This window comes from Notolabrus celidotus, chromosome 14, assembly GCF_009762535.1.
Source record: "Notolabrus celidotus isolate fNotCel1 chromosome 14, fNotCel1.pri, whole genome shotgun sequence".
NCBI lineage: Eukaryota > Metazoa > Chordata > Actinopteri > Labriformes > Labridae > Notolabrus > Notolabrus celidotus.
Genome location: NC_048285.1, coordinates 22,565,336 through 22,589,806, shown reverse-complemented (window position 1 = coordinate 22,589,806; position 24,471 = coordinate 22,565,336). Strand labels below are relative to the sequence as shown.

The window sequence follows — 24,471 nt, the reverse complement described above, 5'->3', positions numbered from 1 at the left end:
CCTTTGATTCATTACATATTCATTATATGTACAGAATCAACACTACATTCATGTTACGGAACTTGTGAATCGAGTAAATCACACTCTTGTACTCTGGGGGAGTGAGAGGAAGGCAATATTTGGGGATAATATATGAGCAGTGTGGAAAGTGTTACTGGGTCATGAGGCACATGAGAGTGCTGCATTATTGCTTGATTTACATTATTAGGAACAATGTCTTGTTGAAGCAGTGAGAAAAGAAATCTGTTACAAGTACACCCTGCAAAGTGAATACCACTACGAGACACTGAAAAGAGATATGGCATGATAACGCTCACTCTTACAAGTAGAATAGAGAAACTGGAGACTGGGGTTGAAATTAACTAAGTAAAGGAATAAGACACAAGATTCATAGTTCATCCTAAGTTGCACTATATTCATCCTTTGAAATTGACATAATGACGAGAAAAATACTGAAGGCTAAAAACAAAACATGTATCAAACTTACAAGTGCAGCTCTACAAATCATTGAACTAATCAAGCAGCTTACAAGAAAGATGGCTCCAATTTGAATGAGCATTCATGTAACGAAAGCCTAGAATGAGCCATCAATACATGCAAGTGATAACGCCTGATTAGGTGTCCATTATCAGGAATTAATGGACAACATGGAGGTCAGAAGTCCATTACTTCAAGGAGCTGTGTCCTTCTTGTACCATGGTCACTAGCAAAGGTTAATTGATTTATGTTTTCACACGTCTTGCCATCATATCCATTTTTATTAGCTAGCCATAACCAAGGGGTGCTGTATAGAGGAGAAACATTTGGTCAATTCCAACGGACCATGACAGACAGAGGCGCTAAATAAAATCAGAACATTTGTGGTGGTGGATTGGATTGTGAGGGCCAAATAACGTATTTTTCAAGGGGGCCATACATTCTTGATAGTGATACCAGAAGTGTTATAAATATAGAAAATGCAATGCGACCCAGTGGACCAATCACAGTTTATGCTATGTGTTGTTTCGATGCATAGTTCCACATTTGAAGAGGTGCACTTCAGGCTACGTACATAGACTTCTTGGTAGTAAGAGATAAGATAAGATACTCCTTTATTCGTCCCACAACGGGGAAATTCATGGGGTTACAGCAGCAAACAAGGTGTACAGTACAAGAATTTCAACAAGAATACATATAGAAAAAAAATGTCCATCAGAGACGACAGGGCTATGGGAATGTACAGTGTATGCCATGACGTATAGCTTCAACACAGAAGTATAAATCAGGCTCAAAAAACCTGAAAACCCCAAAACAATCATTTCTGTCCATTGAGGTTCTGATGCAATGGACATGTTGTTCATTATCCCAGTAAATGGAACAGATCAACTACCAGGACATCTCTGGTACAATCAGCTAATAGAATGCTCTCCATAGCTAGCCCATTCATTGACACCTTTGAATACTGAGTAGGTGTACTCACGTGGAACATGGTACTTATATAAGTTAGAGTAGGCTCCAGGTTTACTCTTTTGATTATTGATTTCTCCTCTTTTAACCTGAGATCCTTTTTTGCTTTGTTGATTCATGCCAGCTGTTATTTATAGGTCTGTTAAGAGGAAGATTTCAGACCTTTAACCACTAAAACTTAATATGCAACCACTTAAATATCTTGACATCAGTTCACACATCTTTTATATTAACTCACACCCGAAAGGAATGTCTAAACCACAATTTCCTGCAGTTTGGATTGTGGCCACCAAATCAATACATACTTATGACCTAGAACTCAAGAGGCACACAAAACCCAAGGCTCATTTTAAAACCTTGAGCGTACATAGCCCACTGATCTTTACTCGATACGATCAGAAAAATATGTCTCTCTTTTCCTAGCAGCTGGTATGTTATGCCACAGTCTTATGCAGACTGTTTACCTCCTCGTATATAGCTATACAGATTACGCACACAAACGCATACATACTCCCAGGAGGAGGCAGATGTCGTGCCTGTCTCTTTAAAACACAGACTCCTGGAGGTTGGCGAGGATTTGGTGCGGATAGCAGTGAGAGCGGAGCTCAGCTCGGCATGTGCACAACCTCATCTCCGCTCAAACTGACGCTGCAACCTACAACTACCCGAACCAGAGAGAGAGAGAGAGAGAGGGGAATTATTTTATTTATGACCGGGCTAAATGTAGTTAAGCCCTTTTTCTTTTTTGTTTTCAGTAACAGCAGGAGATCTTAGAAAGAAGTCGCTGCATGTGTGCGTGCGTGTGTTTGTGTGAGCATGCGGGGATGAAGAAGTGCTGCTGCTGAGTTTTGTTATTAGGTTTCTCCGGGGCGGTGCTGCTGCTGCTGCTGCTGCTAGAGATCATCCTGCTGCTGTCATGGGTCTATGGGAGTGACATCAAAGTTTTTTTGGGATGATTTTACTCGCTTGAAATATACCAGCTGAGGCTCTCACCCTAATCCGCGTCAGATTTGCATGTTTTCAGTCAAATCTGCGCGTTTTAATGACCGGATGAGGTCTGATTTTAATTGTTAATTTGAGCGGAAAGTCAGGAGGCTGCAGACTTCAGGAGAGAGTGGAGATGAACTTTGGAAATATACTTCTTGTGACGGTCTCATTCATCACCATCACATCAGGTAACATATTTTTGTTTTCTGCTCTTTCTCTTACAGAAGTGTATGAAGCGTATTTGACTTGTCTCCTCGTGTTGTGAGCAGCGTTTCATACATGCTTTCACGGACAGATGTGTTGATGAACGCATGTTTAGTGAAACGTGTATTGTATAAAGAAACATCACACACACGCGTTGATTTAAAATGTTTAATATCACTGGTGGGTGCATTTTGGTCGGAGTTTCCCCCTGAGCCCCAGGGTGGTCACGCAGGGGGCCATTACGCAGCAGGAGAGGTCAGAGGAAGCTCCACACTGCAGCCCAAGTGATACCATTTAAATCTCACTTTTAGCACATGAACTCACAGTGACAGTGGCATAGTCTTAAAACCTCCACCCCCAGTCCAAAGAGGTTTTGTGGTTGCACACATGTTCTAAAAAAAAAAGTATTTGAAAGCTCATTTTGATTACTGTTCAGGATGGGATTATGCATTTTAACCATTGCTCATATAACAGTTTAATATTCTGAGCTTTAATCTTAAACCACAAATTAAAGCAGGGATCAGGAAAACAATTCATTTGAGTGCAGATATTTTATTTACTGTATTGTTATATTAATTGATATGGCTTTGACACATAAACACGACAGATGACATTGCATCCAAGCTCTGAATGGTGTCAAAGTTTGAATCTTTTAGAAAATTAAATTGAATTTAACTCAATAGATATGGAGCAGGTGAGATCATACAATCTTCACTTAAGCTACAATGCTGTTTTGCCTTAAATCTGTAGTAATATTCTAGTTTTAGAGGTCAGTTCTTGGGTTTTGACAGGACAAAAATATATTTTAGGTTGTTAAAAATGTATTTTCACAAACGCAAATTGTAACACTTCATGTTTCAATGGATGGATTTAAGGTAGCAAGTTGAGTTCTTGACCTCTATTTGTATTCTTAAGATTTCTCTTAACAATATAGTTACTGCTTAGTTAGTACCATGCATAAATGGGGTACATTTCAACCACCTGGGGGCAGTGGAAGCCAGCTGTAAACACGACATATTACAAATTTTAATAAGTAGATTTGTGTAACCCGTTAGCATTTAGCTGCATATTCCTACGTCCAGGACGCTACATTAGCGTTAATTCAGCATTGCTTTTCTGTCGTACTGTACAATGTTCAGTTCAGTGTGAGCTTTTTTTACCTCCGTCTTTGGTCTCCACCGACTTCTGAGTGAATTTTTTTTTGCCTCCTAACCTGCTTTACGTCATCTTTTCACTAGCCTAATTCTGTTTGGTTGTTGGTGCTGCATGGGCAGGAAGCAAAGAGCGTATTTTGCAAGTGTTTTTGAGGAGAATGCCACTGTACCACCACCGATACAAGTAAGAACAGTGATCTTAAACTTTGCTGAGGGCTCTATAATTAAAGATGTGCTGAAAGATCTTAAAATGGTATGTTTAGCTGAGGTGTATTTCAGAATCAAGGAATAATGCATTTTGAGATCGTCAGCATAATAAATATGGTTCTTATTAAAGCAGTGAATTCATTCTTAAGTGTTTGTAAAAATATAAAAGTACTGATTTTAGCAGCTTCAAATAACTACAACAGTTAAAACATTATCTTAATCTAGTTATATTTGGTATTTCACTTCTGCAGTTTCTTTTAACTTATTGGCTGATGTATGCTTGTATTCGTGTATCTGCCACATGGTAATATGAACTGATTCATCACCAAAGCTCAGTCCAGCTTTTTTCCAGAACTTGCTCATTGATACACTGGAACAATTTTACTATAAATCCCAAGCTTCAGGGCCACTTGTGACGTTTTCTTTCTCTCACTCTGTCTCATTATTATCAAGTGGTGCCACCTCCCAACATTAAAGGCACTTTTCAACTCCCACACCATCTGCCCACATCTATTAATCTAGTGTAAGTATTTCTCTTATTCCCACCTCTACTATACTACACCTTCCTTTATGGTGACGTGTGTTTGAAGAAAAATACCTGAGTAAAGAGGATTCAAACAGATTTTATGAGCTCCAAGGGAGCTACGTAAAGACTAATACCCCACTGGAGGAATTTGTTCTGTTATTTTTATAAAGAAGAAAATCAAATACGTGAGAGTTAAAGCGCCATATGTGTGATTTATGTTGAGTCTAGTCAATAACAATTTATCTATTGGCTCTTTCTCAATGCTGGATGTGATTGTGAGCAAAAACAAGTCTCCTTCACAAATTGCATTCGATTTCACATAGAAGCTCTTTCTCTCCCACATACACTTACGCACGCACACATTCTCACACACACACACAAACAAAATCTCAATTAAGACACCATCAGTGTAGCCCTTAATACATCTCATTGAATCTTAGTTATCTTGAGCTGCATTCAGTCTCAGCTCAGTGTGGAACTAATCGATGCTAAACAAGCCTTAGCTGGTGATTTGTGTCCACTCTGTCCTCCTGCTCATTACTATGTGACAAACACGGCTGACGGCTGACTGAAGCCTCTCACTGTGCCTCTTGATGAAACAACCATGGGTGAGGAAACCTCTGCAGAAGCTGGTTAGTCCTGTAATGTGCCTCAGGCTTGAGTCATGTCGCCGGATGTTGATGATGTCCCACTTCTGGTACAGTCAGTGATGACATCATTCAGAGATGAGATTACAGGCCGGTCGCCAAACAAAGGCTCAAAAAGCCTCGACTGTTGCCAGAAGAAATTAAAACCCAACTTCTTTGCTTTGAGATGTCGTTTGTGTGGCACGCTATCGCCCTCCCGCAGAGATTAGCTGGCAATGTCACAAGAACTCCTTGAATGTTTTTGGCCTTTTCAAGTATGTAAATGAATTGAAATTGAAAAAGACACGAGTAAATCTCAGCAGACAGCCACCAGCCTCTCAGACAAGCTGCCAGCCAGCTGCCTCTGTTTCACTTTAACATGCACGGAAAGTTAGACTGTGAGCAGTCTGCCTTACAGGTAGATATTTGTGTTTTGCAGTAGATATCAAGCTGTGAGCTGAGACAGGTCCAGTTTTTTTGTATGCTTTATTTTGCTCCGAGCCTGGCTGTCGCTAAAAGGCAACAAAATCTGAAGCCAAACAGAGACGTCCCCTCAGAGGCTTTGATGTTTTCACACATTAGCGTGACAGCAGTACACTTGTGCCCCCGGGGAGGATGCAAGGTTAATATTTAGACATACTAATTAATGAAAGCGCCCCTCGTTATGCAATGCATCAGCTGGGAGCCAAGAAATGCCATATACAGCTTGGATCAACAGGGTTTTCAAGACGTGATCTTGATCACGCCCTCAGCTCTTAGCCTGCTAACTCTGACTGTTCAATGATGCAGAAATGAGGGAGATGCCATGAGCAAACATGTGGGCGTGTGTCTGAGTTTGCAATTAGCAACAATGCAATAGCATGTCTATCAGAGCTGCGTGCGGCGCTAATAGGCTCTCATTTGACAGCAGTTGCTTGCTTTCCCTGTTTTTTTTTTCATTTTCTGTGTGAATAAATAAATACATTATTACCTATCAGAGTCAATCTTGACAATTACCACAGAAAATCAGCCCTAGATGCAGGATCAGATTATAATGAATTAAGTCAGAGCTCTGCACAGAGAACAAAGAATCACGCACATTGTTATCCCTTGTACACACTATTAATTCAGTACTCAGGTTCATTTAGGCAAACAGCAGCATAACTAACCATAAATAACTGCCTGCTAGCATCACTTACTAATATGCACACAAATGACCTCTATGTATTAACAGTAGTACATCATATTGTACTTGTACAAAGTGAAAGGGATACCATTTGGAGATATACTGAGCGAATCTTGAAAATCTGCTGCTTTATTTCAGCTCAGTTGTCCTTTTGGCGAGATATGGACGCTCACAGCTCAGAAGTTGAAAAAAATTCCTCCCCATTCTAAGCTCCACGTAACAGACAAAGTTAGTAGCCAGCTAGTTAGCTAGCTAGTAAAGAAAGTGGCGCTTTTAGCTAGATGCTAACACACATATTTCACTCGGTAGTTGGTGGAGACCAAAAACTTTGCAAAAAATTGTTATTTACTTGTGTCTGCTAGATGAACAGCAGCAGAGCCATGGCTTCTAGTGTCAACTAATGTAGCTTGATCATTGCAAGTGGTGCTATTTTTAGCTAACCTGTTTTCACTGAGGCTTTAAAGGTGCCCTGTTGTCAATGCTGTGTTCAGACATGTCTTCTGTTGTACACACGTCAAAAAAAACAGTTATCACAGTTCTACTCAGTGAGAATCTCAATTATAAAAAGAAAAGTGATACTTAGCTCCAACTGTGGACAGACATTGCACATTTAATTCTGGTAAAAATGGGGTCGCATCACAGAATGGGATGGTTTTGAGTGTAGAGAATAAATCCCAAATTACTCTGTGTATAGCTTAAAATCTAAAAAATATTCCCACATCAATCATATCAAGGAGTAAAAAGCACAGGAGAACTGTGCAGAGAAATATTTACATCAACAAGAGAAATGCATCTTCACCAAAGAGAACTGAAATGTAAAAAACCCTGATGATACCATTAGACTATAAAGGGATATGAATGTGATACAGCTTAGGACTAGTAAGGAGGCATCACTGGAGACAACGCTACAAACAAATTAAATCAGTAGCACTGACAAATAGACTGAAGTGTTTCATTAGGCTGGTAAAAAGAGAGAACATAAGCTTCACTTTCAATATGTGTTTAATAAAAAAAGCTGTTGAATCAAATTCCCTGTTTCTCTTTGGAAAGAACTGCTGCCTCTTGCCCTGACACATTCATTCGTACCCACTGTAGCCTTGAGAGTGCACTACAGAGCGATAACCTTGCATGAGGCTGGCACGCTCTCATTCACAATGCCCCCCCTCCCTCCGTATGGGACGACAGCTCAAGGTTGGGTGCCATTCACTCTTATGGATTATCTTGGCTGTCTTTTTGGTTCTCGTGCCAAAGGTCTGCGAGGTTCTCAGAAGTTCAAATGTGTTCAAAAGAGTTTTATTGATCGGTTAGCTCTGATGTGGCTTCAGCACAAAGATGACATGTTCGTAACTAGTGTGGGTTTAACAATGTATTATGACTTTGAATGGAAGCCACTTGAATCAATAAACCTGGGGAATTTCAGATTTTTTACTCCTGTTTTATTCAGAAAACACTCTGATCCCCTGCTGTTTTTCTTTTAAGTCATTTTACTTTATTTGTTCCTTGTAGAGCAAGGCTTTCACGTTTTATTTGCTGCAGAAAAAACACTTAACGCTGTGACACCTATCTCAAGTCTTTTATTTCACACTTCCAAAACAATATGTTGAATGTGCCATAGATTAAAATCTCCTTCTTAGTGAAAATGTTGTAATATGCATCAGCATTATAATCAAAGCTGTGCATTTTAGAATAAGCTTTAACAAACTGAAGCAACAGTTTTTCAAACATCCTTCTTCATGTTTTTGTAATTTATTCCAGAACTGCTGCAGGAGGAAGCCATGTCCTCCCCTTCTTGTTTATCCCTTGTAAATTTAAAAGTGATTTCACACCACAATGCCCCGGATTAGTGTTTTTTTCACACAAATCACGTCACACCCTAAATTCCCACATGCACTCGGATATCTCTGAGCACCTACTGCCGGCTCTAATGGGCCGTGTTTATGATCCGATCCCCATTATCAGTCATGACGTTTATTTTTCCGTGTCACAGGTGTGGCTGACAGACGTTCTACTAGCTGAAAGCTTTCAACCACTGCACAACAATCTTCCTGTCATGAAGGCAACATTACTATGAAAATATCTTTCCTCCAAAAGAAAATGTGCTGCTGTCGTGCTCAAGGTGGTGAAGACTTTTCACTGATTACACAGGAGCAGGTTGTTTCTATCACTTTGCCGCTCTGAGATGTTTGTGATTCTTCTTTTTTTGAAAGGACAGTTTTCTCAGTAATAAATCAGTTTGGAGCCGCATTTATTCTTTTGTAATAAGCACCCTTTAAGCCTCACTAACAATCCATCACTTGTTGGATCAGTGAAAAGAAATTGTTTTTAATAGAATTCTTTTCTCAGTTTGACAATGCCTGCAAAGATGGGGTGCTAAACTTCTTTTTGATATTTCCCAAAGGCGTCTCTTGTCTCATTCAAATAATGCACACGGCTAAGAAAATGAGAACACAAGACTTTGTCGTAGTGAAAAACCAACTGAAAGCAACCAGGAATTCACAATATGTGCTGATCTCCCAAGTACAAGGACAGCTGCCTCTTATAAACACTGGAAAGGTCACATCACACAATAGAAAGATTCAACTGCAGCTGTTTTAAATCTGTGTAAAAGGAGGATAAAAATGACTGATTGTTATTGATAAATGATGTTTTGGGGGGGAAATGGACGAATGAGAAAATTGGAGGATTTGAATTATGGGATTATAACAGATCTGAACATCCATACATGTAGGTAAATGATATGTCATTATTACAGTAAAGCCTTTCAAACAACAGTCTTATGCCATTACTTTGGTAAGTTTGGGGTCCATAAAAAGGAGCTGAAAGAACACTGTAAGAGCTGCAGAACTGTTTTACATCATACTGATAGCTTGAATTAATATATACTGAAAGCAATGTAGTTGTCTCAGGAGAGCTATCTGGACATACATCTACAATTAAATACAAACACATTTAAGTTAGGTACTTACAACGAATTCATTAAGGAAATATCTTGAAAATCAAAACAAAAGCACAGAAACATTCATTCAAAAAAATCAAATGAATTATTAATATTATTAATTAAAGTGTAATGCCTCTCAGGGGAATGTGTGAAAACATTAAAGCTCAACTATCATTTTTCATGTTTTCATTAGAAGTGTAAAGTGAAAGCAGTATCTTTTAGTGGCCAGTCCTAAGGGAATTACCAAAGGTCTCTGATACTGCCCTCGGCTTGACAAAGACTTTTAGCACCCTTTAAGTCACAGGTTTAGTTTTTATGGCCCAAAATGTGTCTATTTGGGCTCTCCTAGTGTCACTCCCAGTATAAAAAGCTCTAAAAACTCATTCAACTCTAAATGGCTGTCAGACATACAATAAGATTAGCTGATGAACACAGTGGAATGTTTGGAACTTAAGTGTCAATTTTTGCCATATGAAATTGGTGGAGACCAAAACAGAGCTAAAACATGAACAAATAATGGATTTAAATTTGTAAGGTGGACTGAAAACAGCTGAATAAATTTTGATGTACATGTTGCCCTGTAACTGTTCAGTGTATCTATCAACAAAGTCAACTGCTTTGTAAGGAAGATTTGTTTTACATTAATGTTTATGAATATCTATGGCGTGGTCATGCAGTTTCGGCCTGCAACAACATTTAAAGCGATTTTCAAACTCACAGACCAATTTCCAAAGTCAAAATGGTTGTTTAGTTTCGCATCTTGATAAAATTAAGCATGATTAATATTATTGCTGGTCTTTAGTATTGTTTTATGCAAATCATTTTGTTTAATTACATGAACAATGTTAACAAACATAGGTGCACTCTGACTAGCACTGACCAGGAAACTGCAAAACTGCAAAACAATGATGATGGAGAGGTGAAGGAACATGTTCTCATAGACTGAAAAAGAGGAGAAGAAACTGGTGGGGTTGTAGAGAGAGCAAGAATGCCCGTTTCACATGTCATGCCATTCATACATCAATAAAGTGGAGAAGGTTAAATGATAGACAGATACTGCTGCAGCCCCAGAACTCCCCAAAGCTATAGCTAGCTAGCTAACTAACTAGCTACCCACTTGCACCGAGTGGGGCTACGAATAGTTGTAGTCTTGCATAAGTGACCCTATAAGATCCCCCGTCTTTGCACAATCTAAGTCTGTCTAAAAACTCTTGCTGATACGTAGCCTTTAGATGTGATGGAGGGCCTCAGACGTTAGTCTTTTATAAGACTTTGAAAATTATAGAAAGCATAATATGTGTACAAGTGTAAAGAAAGTCCTGACCTTGATAGCAATGTTGGTTTTACAGAGACCATAATCCTAACATTTAATTTGAGGAGCAGTGCAGAGGTTTACTGTTTTTGTCTGGCAAAGATATTCAGATCTGGAATTGAAGCTCAGTTTGTACCAAACCTCTGTTAAAACATAATTTAAGACAGATTTATAAATGTAAAAATTTGAGTATGTGACAAAAGACAGCACTTGACCCTGGAGTGAGATGTTCTACATTGTAGCTTTTATCTCAATATTCTGAATTTTACTCCAAGGCTGCTAACCTCACTGAAATGCAACATTAATTTGCCACAGTAATCTTGAAAGAGGTCGGCACTCTCCCAGTATTTTGTTTTTGTGGTAAAATCCTGTTATGATGTTGATGTAAGGGTTCAGGGTTCAGAGTGATGTAACTGTATTACATGAGTTTGGATTTTAAACTGAAAGTGTGTGCTTTAAAAGCACAGTTCACAAGCAGGACAACACTGAGTCACGGTGAAATAATGTCTGGCTATACAGCAGATAGTTTCAATTAAGTCATTGATTGGAGAAGAGGCATTCCGTGAGTGCTAAATGGAGTATAACAGCATTTCAATTATTCTGTGTCTCAGTAAGTGTTACAGAATTGTTTCTTTTTGTAGATTATCCAAATCAACACGCTCTTTTCTATAGACACATGGAGATAAAGTGGTCTGGTAACATGTAAACACACAAAAATATCCAGAGTACAGGGAAATGTTTGTATTACTTGGCACAAATCCAGTCCCATTTAAGTTACAGAACTAGATCTGTTGGTGTAGCATAAAAAAAGATAAAATAAATAATATATTGTGGATTATTACTGTTAACTATTTTACAGAGCTTCTGTAGCTGGTAAAAGCAATATCATACTTGTATGACAGCTGTGCTGATATTTGGTATACCAGCACTCAGCCTCGTGCAATACTGCTTCCATGTACTCTTCACAGATTCCATACAGATATGATGGAAAACTAATCTAAAGCAAAGTACATTGTAATACCTCGAAGGATTAGCTCACGGGACCAGCATGAAATGGTTCACACTTGCTCTTCAACTGTAAACAAAGTGCATGTTTTTACTGGGACTGACTCGAGGTGCTACGCCACATTTTAATGGCCTCGATTAGTATTCATCCACATCCTGCATTAGTGTGTCGAGCTGTCCTGGTTTGTGACCCCAGGGTGCTAGCTGAGAGCGCTCAGATCGCTCTTCAGATGTTTACTTCAGGTTTATACCATGATGGCAACTCCTGGCCCCGCGCTGAAATCAGTTCAGTTCAGGAAAGACATAAATCTGCTTACAGCTGAAAAGTGAGGGTTTATCTCCGAGCCTGTAGGTTTAAGTGTAATGTAACAGAAACAACATGTGTGTCACTGGGCTACCTCTGGCTGCTCGTCCCCAGTGATAATGGAGGATTTTCATGCAGTGTAGATTATGTGCTGAGAATAATGCCTCAGACAGAGCAAAACAATAATCAGTGGCACACTGACCATTTCATTTTCCTTTTTACTGGAGAGTGAGGGGGAGACCATCTGTTTCCAGAGCACCAAACTAAAAGCAGTGGCATTGTGAATTATTCATTTTTCCAACTGTAACACACTGTTAGAGACATTTGGTCTGGCTCTAAAAGCTTACCTTAGGACGTGAAGCAGTGTGCCTTCCCTCACAGCCAAGAGAAGATAGTAATGGATCCCTAGAGAGAGAAATATGGGCGTTATCTATATTCTCACTCATTCTCTCCACCCGGGTCTTTCTCCCCTTAAATGTGTACTGTAGGTCTGTCTGTCTTATTCTCCGCTTCCCACCAACTATCATCTCTACCGCTGCAACAATCCTGATTGACACAGAGATTGGCCATTACCATATCACATGGGTGATTGCATCCTCTGTACAGGTGGTCTTCTGTGAAAAGACACGGTATACCTCAACAAATGGGTATCAAATTTAGTGATCTGAAAGGCACAGGTTGTTACAGGAAAATGTCTTACCCTGAATTCAGAGTCAACCTTCAGAGAGAGACGATTTGCTGCTTGGCTTCACACACATCTATCCAACGCACAAGCCGCATCTCTAAAAGAAGATATTCTTGCCTTTCAAATGGCTTCGCTGCTGTCTGTCCTGTTACAAAGAGATTATATGTTTTCATGAATGGCAGGGGGTCAGACGAAGAGGTAACATCTGTCCTCATCTCTGCTCCACAGGGTCCCGAGCTCGGTATGAAGACAGTGCACCTCGGATTGTGGAAGACCCCTCAGACTTGATCGTCTCCAAGGGGGAGCCCGCCACCCTCAATTGCAAGGCAGAGGGCCGACCTCCGCCCAGCATAGAGTGGTACAAGGATGGCGAACGCGTGGAGACGGACAAAGATGACCCCCGTTCACACCGCATGCTCCTGCCCAGTGGCTCCCTCTTCTTCCTTCGCATCGTACACGGACGACGCAGCAAACCAGACGAAGGCGTCTACACCTGTGTGGCCCGCAACTACCTGGGAGAGGCCATCAGTCGAAATGCCTCACTCGACGTTGCTAGTAAGCCCCTTTTTTCATTGATGATTGTTCTTATTGTGTGTGCCCCTGCAACAATTCTGCACCATACGTATGTTCAGTGTGTGCGTGCACAGCATGCAAAACCTCCACAGTCCTGTCCCAGATCTATTTGGATCCGTCTGGCTGTTTTTATGGAGCTCCACCGGAGGTTTGGCTGAGCTTAAAAAATGACGCCATGAAACAACCAGATTGTAAGAGGCCACATCTAAAAAACAGGGTGGTGTGGAGGGAGATAAATGCAGTACTAAGTAAAAGCCTGTGGACTTGTTTCTTATTCAGGCTTCTGTGACAATAATGTATTTTGTATTTAGCCATTTGTTTATTTATTTTGGGAATTCAATTCAAGACTAAAGGATGGGGACTTTTCCTGTGGGTCTGAAAGTGAAGCCAATGTGGATGTGTTTTAAACCTGCAGTCTTTATAAAGCTCAGCGGGGAGCCACCCCTTTTGTTGCAAAAAGAAGCAGATTGTGTAGAAGTATGAGTAAATGCCCTTGATTATTTTCCTGTTAACATTTAACCAATAACTTATTGTCTGAAATGTAAGTTCCAAGTCTGATCAATACAGCATGATGCTCATGAAACAGACCACAGAGGCAGGTATACTTTGGGCTCTGACTATCTTATGGTTGATAAGTTGCTACCACGTCAGTAATTTTTTTTTCAGGAAAGAGGCTTAGCAGTATGTATCCGCCAACTGTCCAAATATGGACATTTCTGGTTCTTAAAAAACAATAAGGCAATGTCAATAAAATCAAACTCATTGGCTGCCTGAATATACCGTGCACGTCTTACTGCTGTCTGAATTATGAGTGAGAATTATTATACCCTATATATTGGACTCATTGTTTCCCCCAATGCATTGTGAAAAGTAGTGTACAATCCATGGTCACTAACCAAGCAATATATGCCATCATGCATTGTGGGAAAATGGCAGACCAACAAGAGGAGCACTAACAGCTCTCTGTCTGATGATGTTTCTGCTCAACAAAATTATTTGGACAAGGTTTAAAAGAAACTGAGATGTTTTTTTGACATTACTGCAGAGATAAAACTGTTCAATGAAGAGTTAAAGATTTTCTGTGGAGTGAGTTACTTTTCTCAGGCAGGAGACAAGAGACAAATAAAAAAGTTGGGGTTTTAGTATGAAAAATGCTTTGATTTATTATCTTTATTTATAGAAATATGCTCAGTATAATATCTGTTATCACTGAAATGCATGCCGTTATCTATTATTAATCTCCAACCGGCATTAAGCTGCAAGTTTTAAATGTGCACCAGCAGTGATATCATTATTCAGCGCCTGGCGAGACGGCAAGTAGTGTCTGGAAATAACAGAGAACTCTTCTATATAGGAAGTAGAGAATGAGTTTGGGGTTTTGGACACAAGTATGTATTCAAAACTAAAGTGGGAGGCATTACAGGTGAAACTGATTATTTTCCTCTGTGTGTCAATCATCATAGTTAACCACTCTTACGTTTTATTTAAGAATAAACTGCTCAGCTTTGCCTGGTGGTGTGGGTGTTCAGACTTAGTTATTGGGGTATCAACCAGTCAACCATATTGGGACCTTAGCACATAAATGTTTTGTTGATCATTGTTATTTAACAATTAAGTGTTCTTACTAACAGTAACATAGCCCAAGAATTAGTTTTTAGTCACAGTATCCCTTTACTCATGAGATCCTATTTAAAAGTTCTGATGCATTTGGACACAAGGGAATTCAGTTGTAATGTATCAGGTCATTATTCTGGCAGACACTCTATACTGAGCTATAATTTCAATATTAAGAAAGAAAAGGTTGGAACGAAGCTCCCATAAACACAAATTTGGAAAACATGGATATTGGCAAGATCAGCGTCAAACGGTAAATGCTGGCGTGCCTCCTACAGCTTTCAAAACACTTCAGTTTAACAGGAAAAACATTCCCTCAAACACTTGCCTTTGTGTCAAAGATGATCAGTAATGCTATGCGGCTCATTACAGCAGCCCCAGGGGAATTCAAGGGGACTATTTTCCGTGTTTACTTTCGGTCAATATCAATGACAAGTGTTTGAGATGATGTCGGTTACACTGAAGTGTTTTTGAAAGCTGTTGGAGGCTTCTACTCCTTGGAATGGGTCTTTATGGATTTGGCACACGTGTAGTCATGATAAATGGACAAAAAATGAGGGTAACAACCAAGTTGATTAATGCCTGAATTTTCTGTTTGATCACTTCTACTGTACATGTCTGGCTTTCACGTACAAATTTAACCTTCACACGCTACACATATTTTATTGCTCAATGCCACAATCAACTTTTGAATAAGAGATTTAACATATTTGTGTTTTCTTTTATTTCAACTCTTTACAATCAGTCAAAAACAAAAAGTTCTCCTATGCCATTAGTCTGAAGCTTTATTGTGACCAGTGTTTCGGATCAACTTTAGATTTATTTTTCTGCACTATCAGGCTTACAGAAAAAAAACTCCATTAAAACCTTGACACAGCATTTGTTTCTGACCAGTGGAGCCTTTCTCTATATCTTTGTTATTATCACACTACCTGAGTATCTGCTCTGTGTTTACCAACAAGATCACATTAGCAAGCCATGCACTTTTATCTGTGCGTTTCCTTTGTACGGTTGTGTTGTCTGCTGCTGCTGAAAAGTACAGCAGCGGAGTGTGAGCTTTCCTCTATATCTTTGTGAAAGTGCAGTGAAGTAAAAAGCTCCCAGTAGGAGCCGTGTCTATTATTTCCCCTCTGCGGTTCAGGACACGTGCCATTGTCTTCCCTCCCTCCTAATTGTGCCAGCATGGCTCGGCCCTGGGCTGAACTGTGGCTCTGTTGGCGTGGGGAAATGGATTAGTCTGTGGGTTGATTAGCGGAAGAAGCATAACAGATTAGCAAGGTTGAACTGTCCTCGTTTAAACACATAAAAACAGCAAGTTGAGTACAGTCTTATCTTCCACCTTATTGGAGCTTCCTCACTGGCAGTGGAAGTGCAGCTCATGGCTGAATGAACTCATCTCCAGCTCATGTCCCAAAATAGGGACAGCCTCGTCAGATATAATGTATACTTGGAACCATAGGCAGCTAACCAATGCAAATATTAGGCGATATGAAGCGTGTTCTATCATGCAGCCTTTTTTTAATAGCCGATAATGGTATTTGGCATTGTGTGCAGCTGGAGATTATAGTACAGTCGTATTGAAAAAGGATGAGTCACCTGCAGGCGCTGAGTGACTAACTTTATTAATAAGTGCGTTTTAAGTCTAATCTTACTGCCTCCGGCCAGCATGGGCATATGCTAAGACAGCATGGTGGTGGTCCTAGACACCCCCCTCATCCCCTCCCTCCCTCCACCCCTCTGCATGAGGTTGTGCTGACTGTGGGGTAAGTAGTGACCCAATTAGCTCTGGCAGGAAGGGGAGAGAGGGGGTAAGTATGCAGTGTTAATGAGCGGCCAGTTTTAAGCTGGTGGTCTTGCACAAATGTGCGAGTGTATGTGTGAGTGTGTCAGCAGTGGCTGTGTGTCGGGCAGGAGTCTGAGGGACAACAGGTGGAAGAAGGAAGAGCTTAAAACTCCCACTGAGCCGTAATTAATAGTGATGCATCTGTTCAACTGTTAGTGTGTCTCTGAGTAAGGAGTAGGAGTGCTGACAGTAACCTGGTTTTAAACCATTAATTAGGCATTAATTGACAGTGAGTTATGCATTATGTATCGTGCTGCATGACTAAGGCGTCTGCACTTCCCTCCATGTATTTTTTAGCCGCAGGATACTTAGCGTGAATTATGAACCCAACTTGTGCTTATTGTTTTCACTGATCTGGTGGAGAAAGCTTGAGCTGCTCCTGCTGGGATACAAATCAAAAAGTGTTAAAGGGAACTGTAAATCACAGAGGAGCTTTAACACACGCCTCCAAAATCCCATATTGTAGGGTGAACCAGTAATTTGGTCTTTTCAACATCAATTTTCTAGATTTACCTCAGGTTTACTCTCAGGGTTTGGCCTCATATTTCAGTATAGTAATACCATGTATGATTGTGTTGTAGAGTGTAGAAGATTTCATATAGTTACACAATCACTGATGTGAAATAGAAATAGGCAGACTACTATTCACATTCTCTACATTGTTGTTCGCTAAATGTGACATGCTAGCTAATGGATCTAAAATGTCCACTGAAATGTGATGCTCTAAAGTGGTATAGGTACTAAGCTATAAAAGAGACCCATGAACAAAAATCTAGATAAGCAGAATATGAGCAGCAACAATGTATAAGAGTTTTCTAGAGAAGCACTACTCTAGCTTTGCTCAGTTTCTAGCATTAGCATCCTTGTCTACGCTCAATCGGAAAGCCAAATAAGTTACTTTATGTTTTGTCTCTTTTTGTAAGACAATGAAACCTGAAAATTGAGTATTTATTTATTATTAAACATTGATATTTTAGCCTTATGTCTGGGGTAGCTTGTGCGCATACTGTGTGAATTTATTTTCTAACTGCTGCAGACATTTGGGGAATTTGTGTCAGAAAATGAACAATTACTGGTCTATTATCTAGAGATAACCGCAGTAAATGTTTATGTACTTGTAAATTGAGGATACATACAACTTCTGAAGTTTAACTACTTCTTTGGGGTTACCTTTTCATCCCTCTGTTGTAAAAAGCAGAGGAAATGATTACTGAACCCATTTAAAGTTACAAATATTGAGTTCCTACATCAATTATTTCTCACAAAAGTTGGGAAAAGGAAAGACACCTGTAGCATACCAAAGGCTTACAGGTATATGTTGAAAGAAATAACTGCTCATGCTCAGGGTAGGCATAGAGATGTATTTGTGCACCATTAAATAGAACACAATATAGCACTGACATATGTTGGATTTATCTCTGAGTCACGGATGTTTGTTTCGAAACATAAAAGGGTTTCAAGGACATTTCTTTGTCCTGTACACTCAGTCCCTATTAGCCGCTCAGTTGCGGTTGAGGTGATGTTTTTATGCTCAAATGCATTTTGTGCACCCTGAGGTCCACAAGTGATGTTTTCTGAAAAGCCACAGTTGCTCCCTTGTAGATCACCTCATAGTGAGGAGCATGCTTTGCTTCAAATGCCAGCAGCAGTCATTATTCTGTCTGTTTCTTTTTACTTTCCTTTTTTACTGTAAGCTGCCAGTGACCGACTGGGTCGCCTGGCTGTTGAAAAACCAGAATAATGAGACAGTGGGTGTGGACTGAAATCCAAACAGTGTTTTGTGTGGCTTTAAAAGAAAGCATAAAGGGGATGGGTAAACAGTAATAGTGTCTCTTTCAAAATCATGAATGTTAATGTCTGCCCGCCTCATTGAAGAGATTGTCACATGGTGCGACAGGATTAGAATAAAGTAGGACAAATAAAAAATACAACTTGTATAAAAGGCTTAAGAGCCAGATGTTCCTCTTACTCCTGATGAGGGATTATGAAGGAATCAAACTTCTGGTCACAGCTTGTTTCTTGGCTTCCCTTTCTGTACATTCTTGTCTCTCTATAGATATAGATAATCCCCGATAAATATGATTATACGTGCAGTTTATAATTCAGTCCCTCGAGGATTTGGTGGGCTTTTTTTAAGAAATTGTTTTGACCTAAAATACCAAAGTTTTGCGGTAGCTTTAATAAAAAGCTGAAATGCAAGTTTCAATGTGTGAGGCATTTAAAAAGTGAAATAGCTGGAGCATACAAGTATTTGGAAGATAAAAAAAACGGTTTCAGGCTTTGATACCAAAACGGCATAAGTACCAAAAATGGCGTTAATCATAAATCAAAAAGCACACCAGGGAGGTACTCATGCATCACTAACACCTTTACAGATCTCATAGTGAGTCAAACTAGCAAGCATCAGTGACAACACAGAGGACGAAGAATCTACCCTTTCCTTTTAGTGATGTTTGAGTGATATTTGCAGCAAAGTCACAAAGTCTGAACAGAAGTCCCCAGGATTTTGGTTGAATCTTCAGTGACTGTTCACTTTCCTTAAAGGACTGATCAATCTTCTGCTTCGGTTTGACATGAGAACTGTCAAAGTTCCCTATAGCTACATGTGTCATCTGTATGCATTGCCTGTGAAATTCAAACATCAACACATTGTTTTCTTGAAAGCACAGGAATTTCCATCCATGGACCTCTCATAAAGGCTATTTGCCCTGGAGTCTCTCCTCATCCTCCATCAACAAAATCAGACAATGGGTGGATTAAAGCAATCTCTCTTCTCTGTAGGCAAAGCCTCCATTAGCTGTGACAGGGCAGTATCATGGCAATGGGATTAGACCTCCTCCCTAACGGGTTTACTGCTCTTTGAAATAAAAGAACAATAGGTACGGGGCAGCAGGTCGTCTCAGGCTCTCCAAAGTCTGCACCTCTTCTGTCCTGTAACCTCTCTCGCTCTCTCTCTCTTTCCACCCTCCTGTATGTGAAAACACAGAGTCTAGTAGCTATTCACACATCTGTCTGGCCCACGCTGTCTGTTCTGCCTGCTTCCTACACTCACTGTCACCTTGTGTTTAATACAAGGGTTTTTTTCACCCCCTGTCCTGCCTGTCAAACTCACCCATCATGTTTCTTTCAACCTGCTGGGTATGCAAATGGTCTGTGAACTGTTCAGTAATTTGCCTCATGGCTGCTTTATTTTAGATGAAGTCACAATCAATTAACGCTAAAAAGGACTCAACGAACACTTCTCATGCAACACAAAGAGCAAATGCTTTACATTTCAATTTTCTTGTGATTAATCCCTCATCCTCCCTCTGTTCATTTTTCCAACAACACTAACAGATGGCCTTTCTGCGGTCCTAGAGCCTCTCTCTGCGCAACACTCGGCTGTAATGTGGAGATAAATGTCACTTAAAAATCGAGTGATGAATATTCTCGAGGGAGATTAAACTCCTAATCTGTATATCCCTGAAATATTAAAGTTATGAAAATGAATGGGTGTGTGCGGTAGAAGCGCCCACAGATATGATGATGAAACCGCTTCCCCATTATTTAAGCTTACAGGAAGTGCCTTGGGGAATATTAGGATTTGTCTCAACACTAGCAGGGTCAAGCCTCACAGTCACCAGGCCTTCTATCCCTAGGCTCAGTGTGGATGGACGGAGGCGAGAGTGCCGAGCTTGGGTGAAGAGATTATTTGGCTGACAAAGTCGTATTATGTCTGAGAAGTTAAGTTAGAGACGGCAGCCCCCTCGGGAGTGGGGGCGGAATAGGGTTCTTAGTCGTTGTGTTTCGTGGAGATTGGTCGATTCTGTGGTTGGATCATCATCGTTGCCTACAAGCATTAGTGGGAAACTCTGTTTAGTGTGGCGGTGCTTTAAAGTCAGAGCAAGGAAGGATCACATTAACTTGAACACAGCTTCAAAGAGAAATTTAGAGCTCGTGTTGCACAGTGTTTGGGGGCTGTAATGTCAGGGATATATTCTGCTCTCTGGCGTGTGTTTCAACACGCAAATGTCCCACTTTCTTTCTGCCTGTGCCCCGAGAACACTTGGTTTGAAATGCAGGAGGTTTCTGCGTGCAAGTGTGTTGGAGTCAGTGTGCATATGTATGTATGTGATTGTGTGAGTGTGCGGTTCAGGGATTAGCTCTATGCCCATAACTTTTTCACTTCAGTCACCATGCCAATGCAACAAAGGTCTCTGTGCAGCTATCTAACCAGGCCTTACAGACGGGGGTCTAAAAATAATGCAGTGCTTTCAATTAGCCCTTCAGCTCTGCAAAGCATTTGAAACAGGCAGCCAAGTGAACAGGGTCGGGTTATTTGGTGAACAGACCTTTGGGAGGACTCGGAGTGGTTGTAGTCCACACTTGACTTTTGTAAAAGGCTTCTGTTTGGTGTGGGTACAAACGGTGTTACCTTTCTGTGGCAGATGTCCACGATCTAACAGCCTTTAAGCTTTCCCAAAACTCGCTTAGATGAAGTTCCTCCTCCATTGTCTCACTATTAACAGCTCTGAGAAGTGTTACAGAGTTTCACTATGAATAATAATTAAAATATCACTCAAGCGTAATGAGAATTTTAATAATGTCAATGAGGTTAGAAGTGCTGATTGCGTCTTCATTTTTAAGGACTTCTCACTTTCCGTAGACTAAATGTCAGGGCGTGAGAGAGAACAGAGAGATGAATGAAGTATAAATTTGAAGTGAAGTGGGAGTAAACTTCCACTTCATTTCAATAAAGTTCAGTTCAAGATGGCAGGTTTCTTTGATTGATCCATTCATATCACAGAGCCAGTCAAAGAAAAGGCTGATTAATAAAAAGGTTGACTGATGTCCATGTCAGACTTGAGGGAAAACAGCCTCCTGGTTCATATTGTGGAATATTCATTACTGTGGAACCCAGACAATTATAGCCTTCAGACTAAAACGAGGAAGATTTCCCATCTTTAAGAAGCTGACATGAGGTAATTTGAGATGAGATTTTACTTCAGCTCAGAGGGTTTAAATATTTATGCTAAATTAAAGGCCAAAGCTGCCATGTTGACACAGACCTGTCAGACGTACTAGTGGATAATTAATGTGGCATAGATTTAGTAATTGGCTTACAACAAACCAAGGGCTTAGATAGATTGATTAAAGGTGGATTACAATGTCACTAAATCCTAATGAGTAAAGACTAGCTGAGATTATACTGCAGGATTGATTATTCTCTTGCTTCAGCTATTAAGCTTTTTGTTACAGCGTGACACGTAAGCTGTTTAAATGATTATGAAACCCGGCGGATTAACCACTCTGGAATTACAGTAATTTCTTAAATAATTGGTCCTCTGTTTCACTAGCATCTTGGACAAATAAACAAAAGCACAAAACTTTCTAATGGCTGTAGATTTGTATGGTTTAAATGACAACTATCATAAGCAAAAACTTCTGTTAGCTTGCAATAGCAACTACTAAGGCTACTGTTTTGCAGGATCTTTCTCTCCAGCTTAGATTTTGATGTAATCTAATGATAATAAGAAGGTTTAGCTGAGGAGGATGTTAGCTTTACATCGTATAGATATGATTGAAAAAGAGAAGTAAACCTCGTAAAGCTATGACTGACTAATAAAAGTAGAGACGGCAAAAACAGACCCGTAGTGGCTGCTGTGTTAATGAGGCAAGCAAAGGCACCAAGTGAGCACTAGCGCGGATTTTAACGCTAAAATTTGGATGTAAACAGGGTGAAATCAGCTTTGAGTGTTCAGACCTAATTTCAACCTGTTTTCAACTGGCTGAAATATGGTTACAACACCAGTGTGCCAGAAAACACATTTTTTTGGCGTATGATTTTGATAGATAAACAAATATGTCCTAATAACGTTAACAAGAAAGGTCAGAGTCATCGTAAACATTCCTCACAGAACGGAAAAAAAGAAGACTGTGCATGAGCTGGCACTTGCTGCGTGATGACTTTTGTGACAGAAGTAGATTTCTTTAATCTTGAAACGTACAATTCCTTGAGTTAATGTCTTCAAAAATGCTTTTATATCTTTCATCAGTGGTAATGGACATCTTTTGAATATTTTTCAACTGAAAGATTCTCCCTGGTTGGAAAGAATCTTTGTTCTGGCCTTTTACAGAAGTGCAATGGCAGATGTTTCATCTGACTACTTCTCCCAGACTTAACCACTCATCATGCTCTTGCTGCCACCTTTGTTGGTCACTTTAACTTCACGATACCTTTATTTATTGTAGCCTCAGTTAGCATTGTCAATACAGTGATGTAAGTTTGGTTTTCACCTAAACTAGATAAAAAATAGTTGAAAAGATGGAGGAAGGAGCACATCCTGGACTCAAAGAGGTGCAAGTTTGAGGTGCTCCTTGGAAGGGGATATATATAAAAATTCCAAGGCGCTCTTTTTTCAACAGTTAGAATGACATTAATTCCATGGCATGATCATGTAGACTTTAAAAGTACACTCCTGTGTGTTTCAGCATCAAGCCATCATCAGGAAGAATTTCCACTTCAATTTTTTTTCCTGAATTTCTTGGTTTTCTAGAAAAAAAAAAAAGGTTGGTGGATAAAGAAAAATGTAATGAAACTGAGTTTATTGAATGAAAAGTATCCAGTGTAAGTCTGGCTTAAGGACAAACCAAAATTTAATCCAGTGCATGACAGAGAAGCTATGGCTAAACTAAAGTCTGATATTGTAGCATCTTAGCTCTTAACACCTTAACATGACTTGTAACCACAGCAAACAATGTAGTTAACCAACAGAAACAAGAGAAACGCATGGCTTAGGTTCAAGGTTATTTGCCGGACATGCTAAAGAGTAAATGGACTGTACATAGACAGCGCTTTCTATAGTCTTCTGGCCACTCAAATCGCTTTTACAAAACACCTTCACCCATTCAAGCCACATTCATACACTGATAGCAGAGGCTGCTATGTAAAGTTCCACTCATTAAGATTAAGATATACTTTATTGATCCCCCATTGGGGGAAATTATTTTGTTACATCAGCTTACAACACGGGACAGGGGAATACAAGAATGTACTTACATAGTTAAAAAATGTAATAACCATAATAATAGTAACGATAAAGGTAGACTAGAATAGAATAAAATAGAACAAAATAAAATATGGCAAATATTACAGATATATAGACACTATTTACACTTCTATCTGTTGGATAGATAGTAAGGTAAGTTATTGCACAGATAATAATTGATAATTGATAAATATGAACTAATCCCATCCCCATGCTCTCACAAACAACTAGCTTTGTTCAGTGTCCTGTCCAAGGAATGATGACTGCGGGAGCTGGTATAGAACCGTCAACCCTCCAATTAAGGAATGACAAACTCTGCCTCTGAGCCACAGCCACCCCATGCCAACATTTGTAGTTAACAATAAAGCAGCCATTGTAACTTTGATTGGCAGGCCCAAGGTTTTCAGGGGGTTTGAGTTCAGTGATCATACAACTCAGGATTGAGGTGTGTGTCCATGGATAGAGTCAATCTGTTGTGAAAGGCTTATTAAAAAAGCAAATTATCATTCTTTGCATTCATGAAAAGATGACTAAATTATTAATGAAAGTGTAAAAGGAGATTGTTTGGCAGAGAAAAAAAGGCCTTCAGGCTGTGTCTACAGCCTGAAGGCCTGATGTGGTCCAACATGCGTGGATCCATTCGTGTATTTAGGTTTGAAAACATGGGCCTGTCAGCATCAGAGTTTACATCGTACAGAAGGTCTCTTGAGGAGGCTCCCGTTCACAGTTCACACTGACTTTTGTCTGTCAATCACAGCTGAAGATTAGAAGATAACAGAGGTGGCCGTGTCAAAGACTCCTCATGCTGCCATCATCCACAGGGTGGCGGGTGTGAAAACTTCAGGGGTGACAAG

The 24,471-nt window shown here is 39.9% G+C and overlaps 1 protein-coding gene across 2 annotated transcripts in view; it reads left to right on the top strand.

Annotated features, from left to right (window-relative positions):
* The first annotated feature begins 1,813 nt into the window (after window positions 1-1,813).
* Window positions 1,814-24,471, top strand: part of zgc:77784 (uncharacterized protein LOC402947 homolog) — a 62,587-nt gene continuing 39,929 nt past the window's right edge. The window contains exons 1-2 of one of the 2 annotated variants that reach the window (XM_034700951.1): window positions 1,814-2,621; window positions 12,788-13,114. In XM_034700951.1, coding sequence (XP_034556842.1) covers window positions 2,567-2,621; window positions 12,788-13,114 — 382 coding nt within the window. In that variant the 5' untranslated portion in view covers window positions 1,814-2,566. The remainder of the gene's footprint in view (window positions 2,622-12,787; window positions 13,115-24,471) is intronic. The other variant, XM_034700952.1, reaches the window with a different exon arrangement.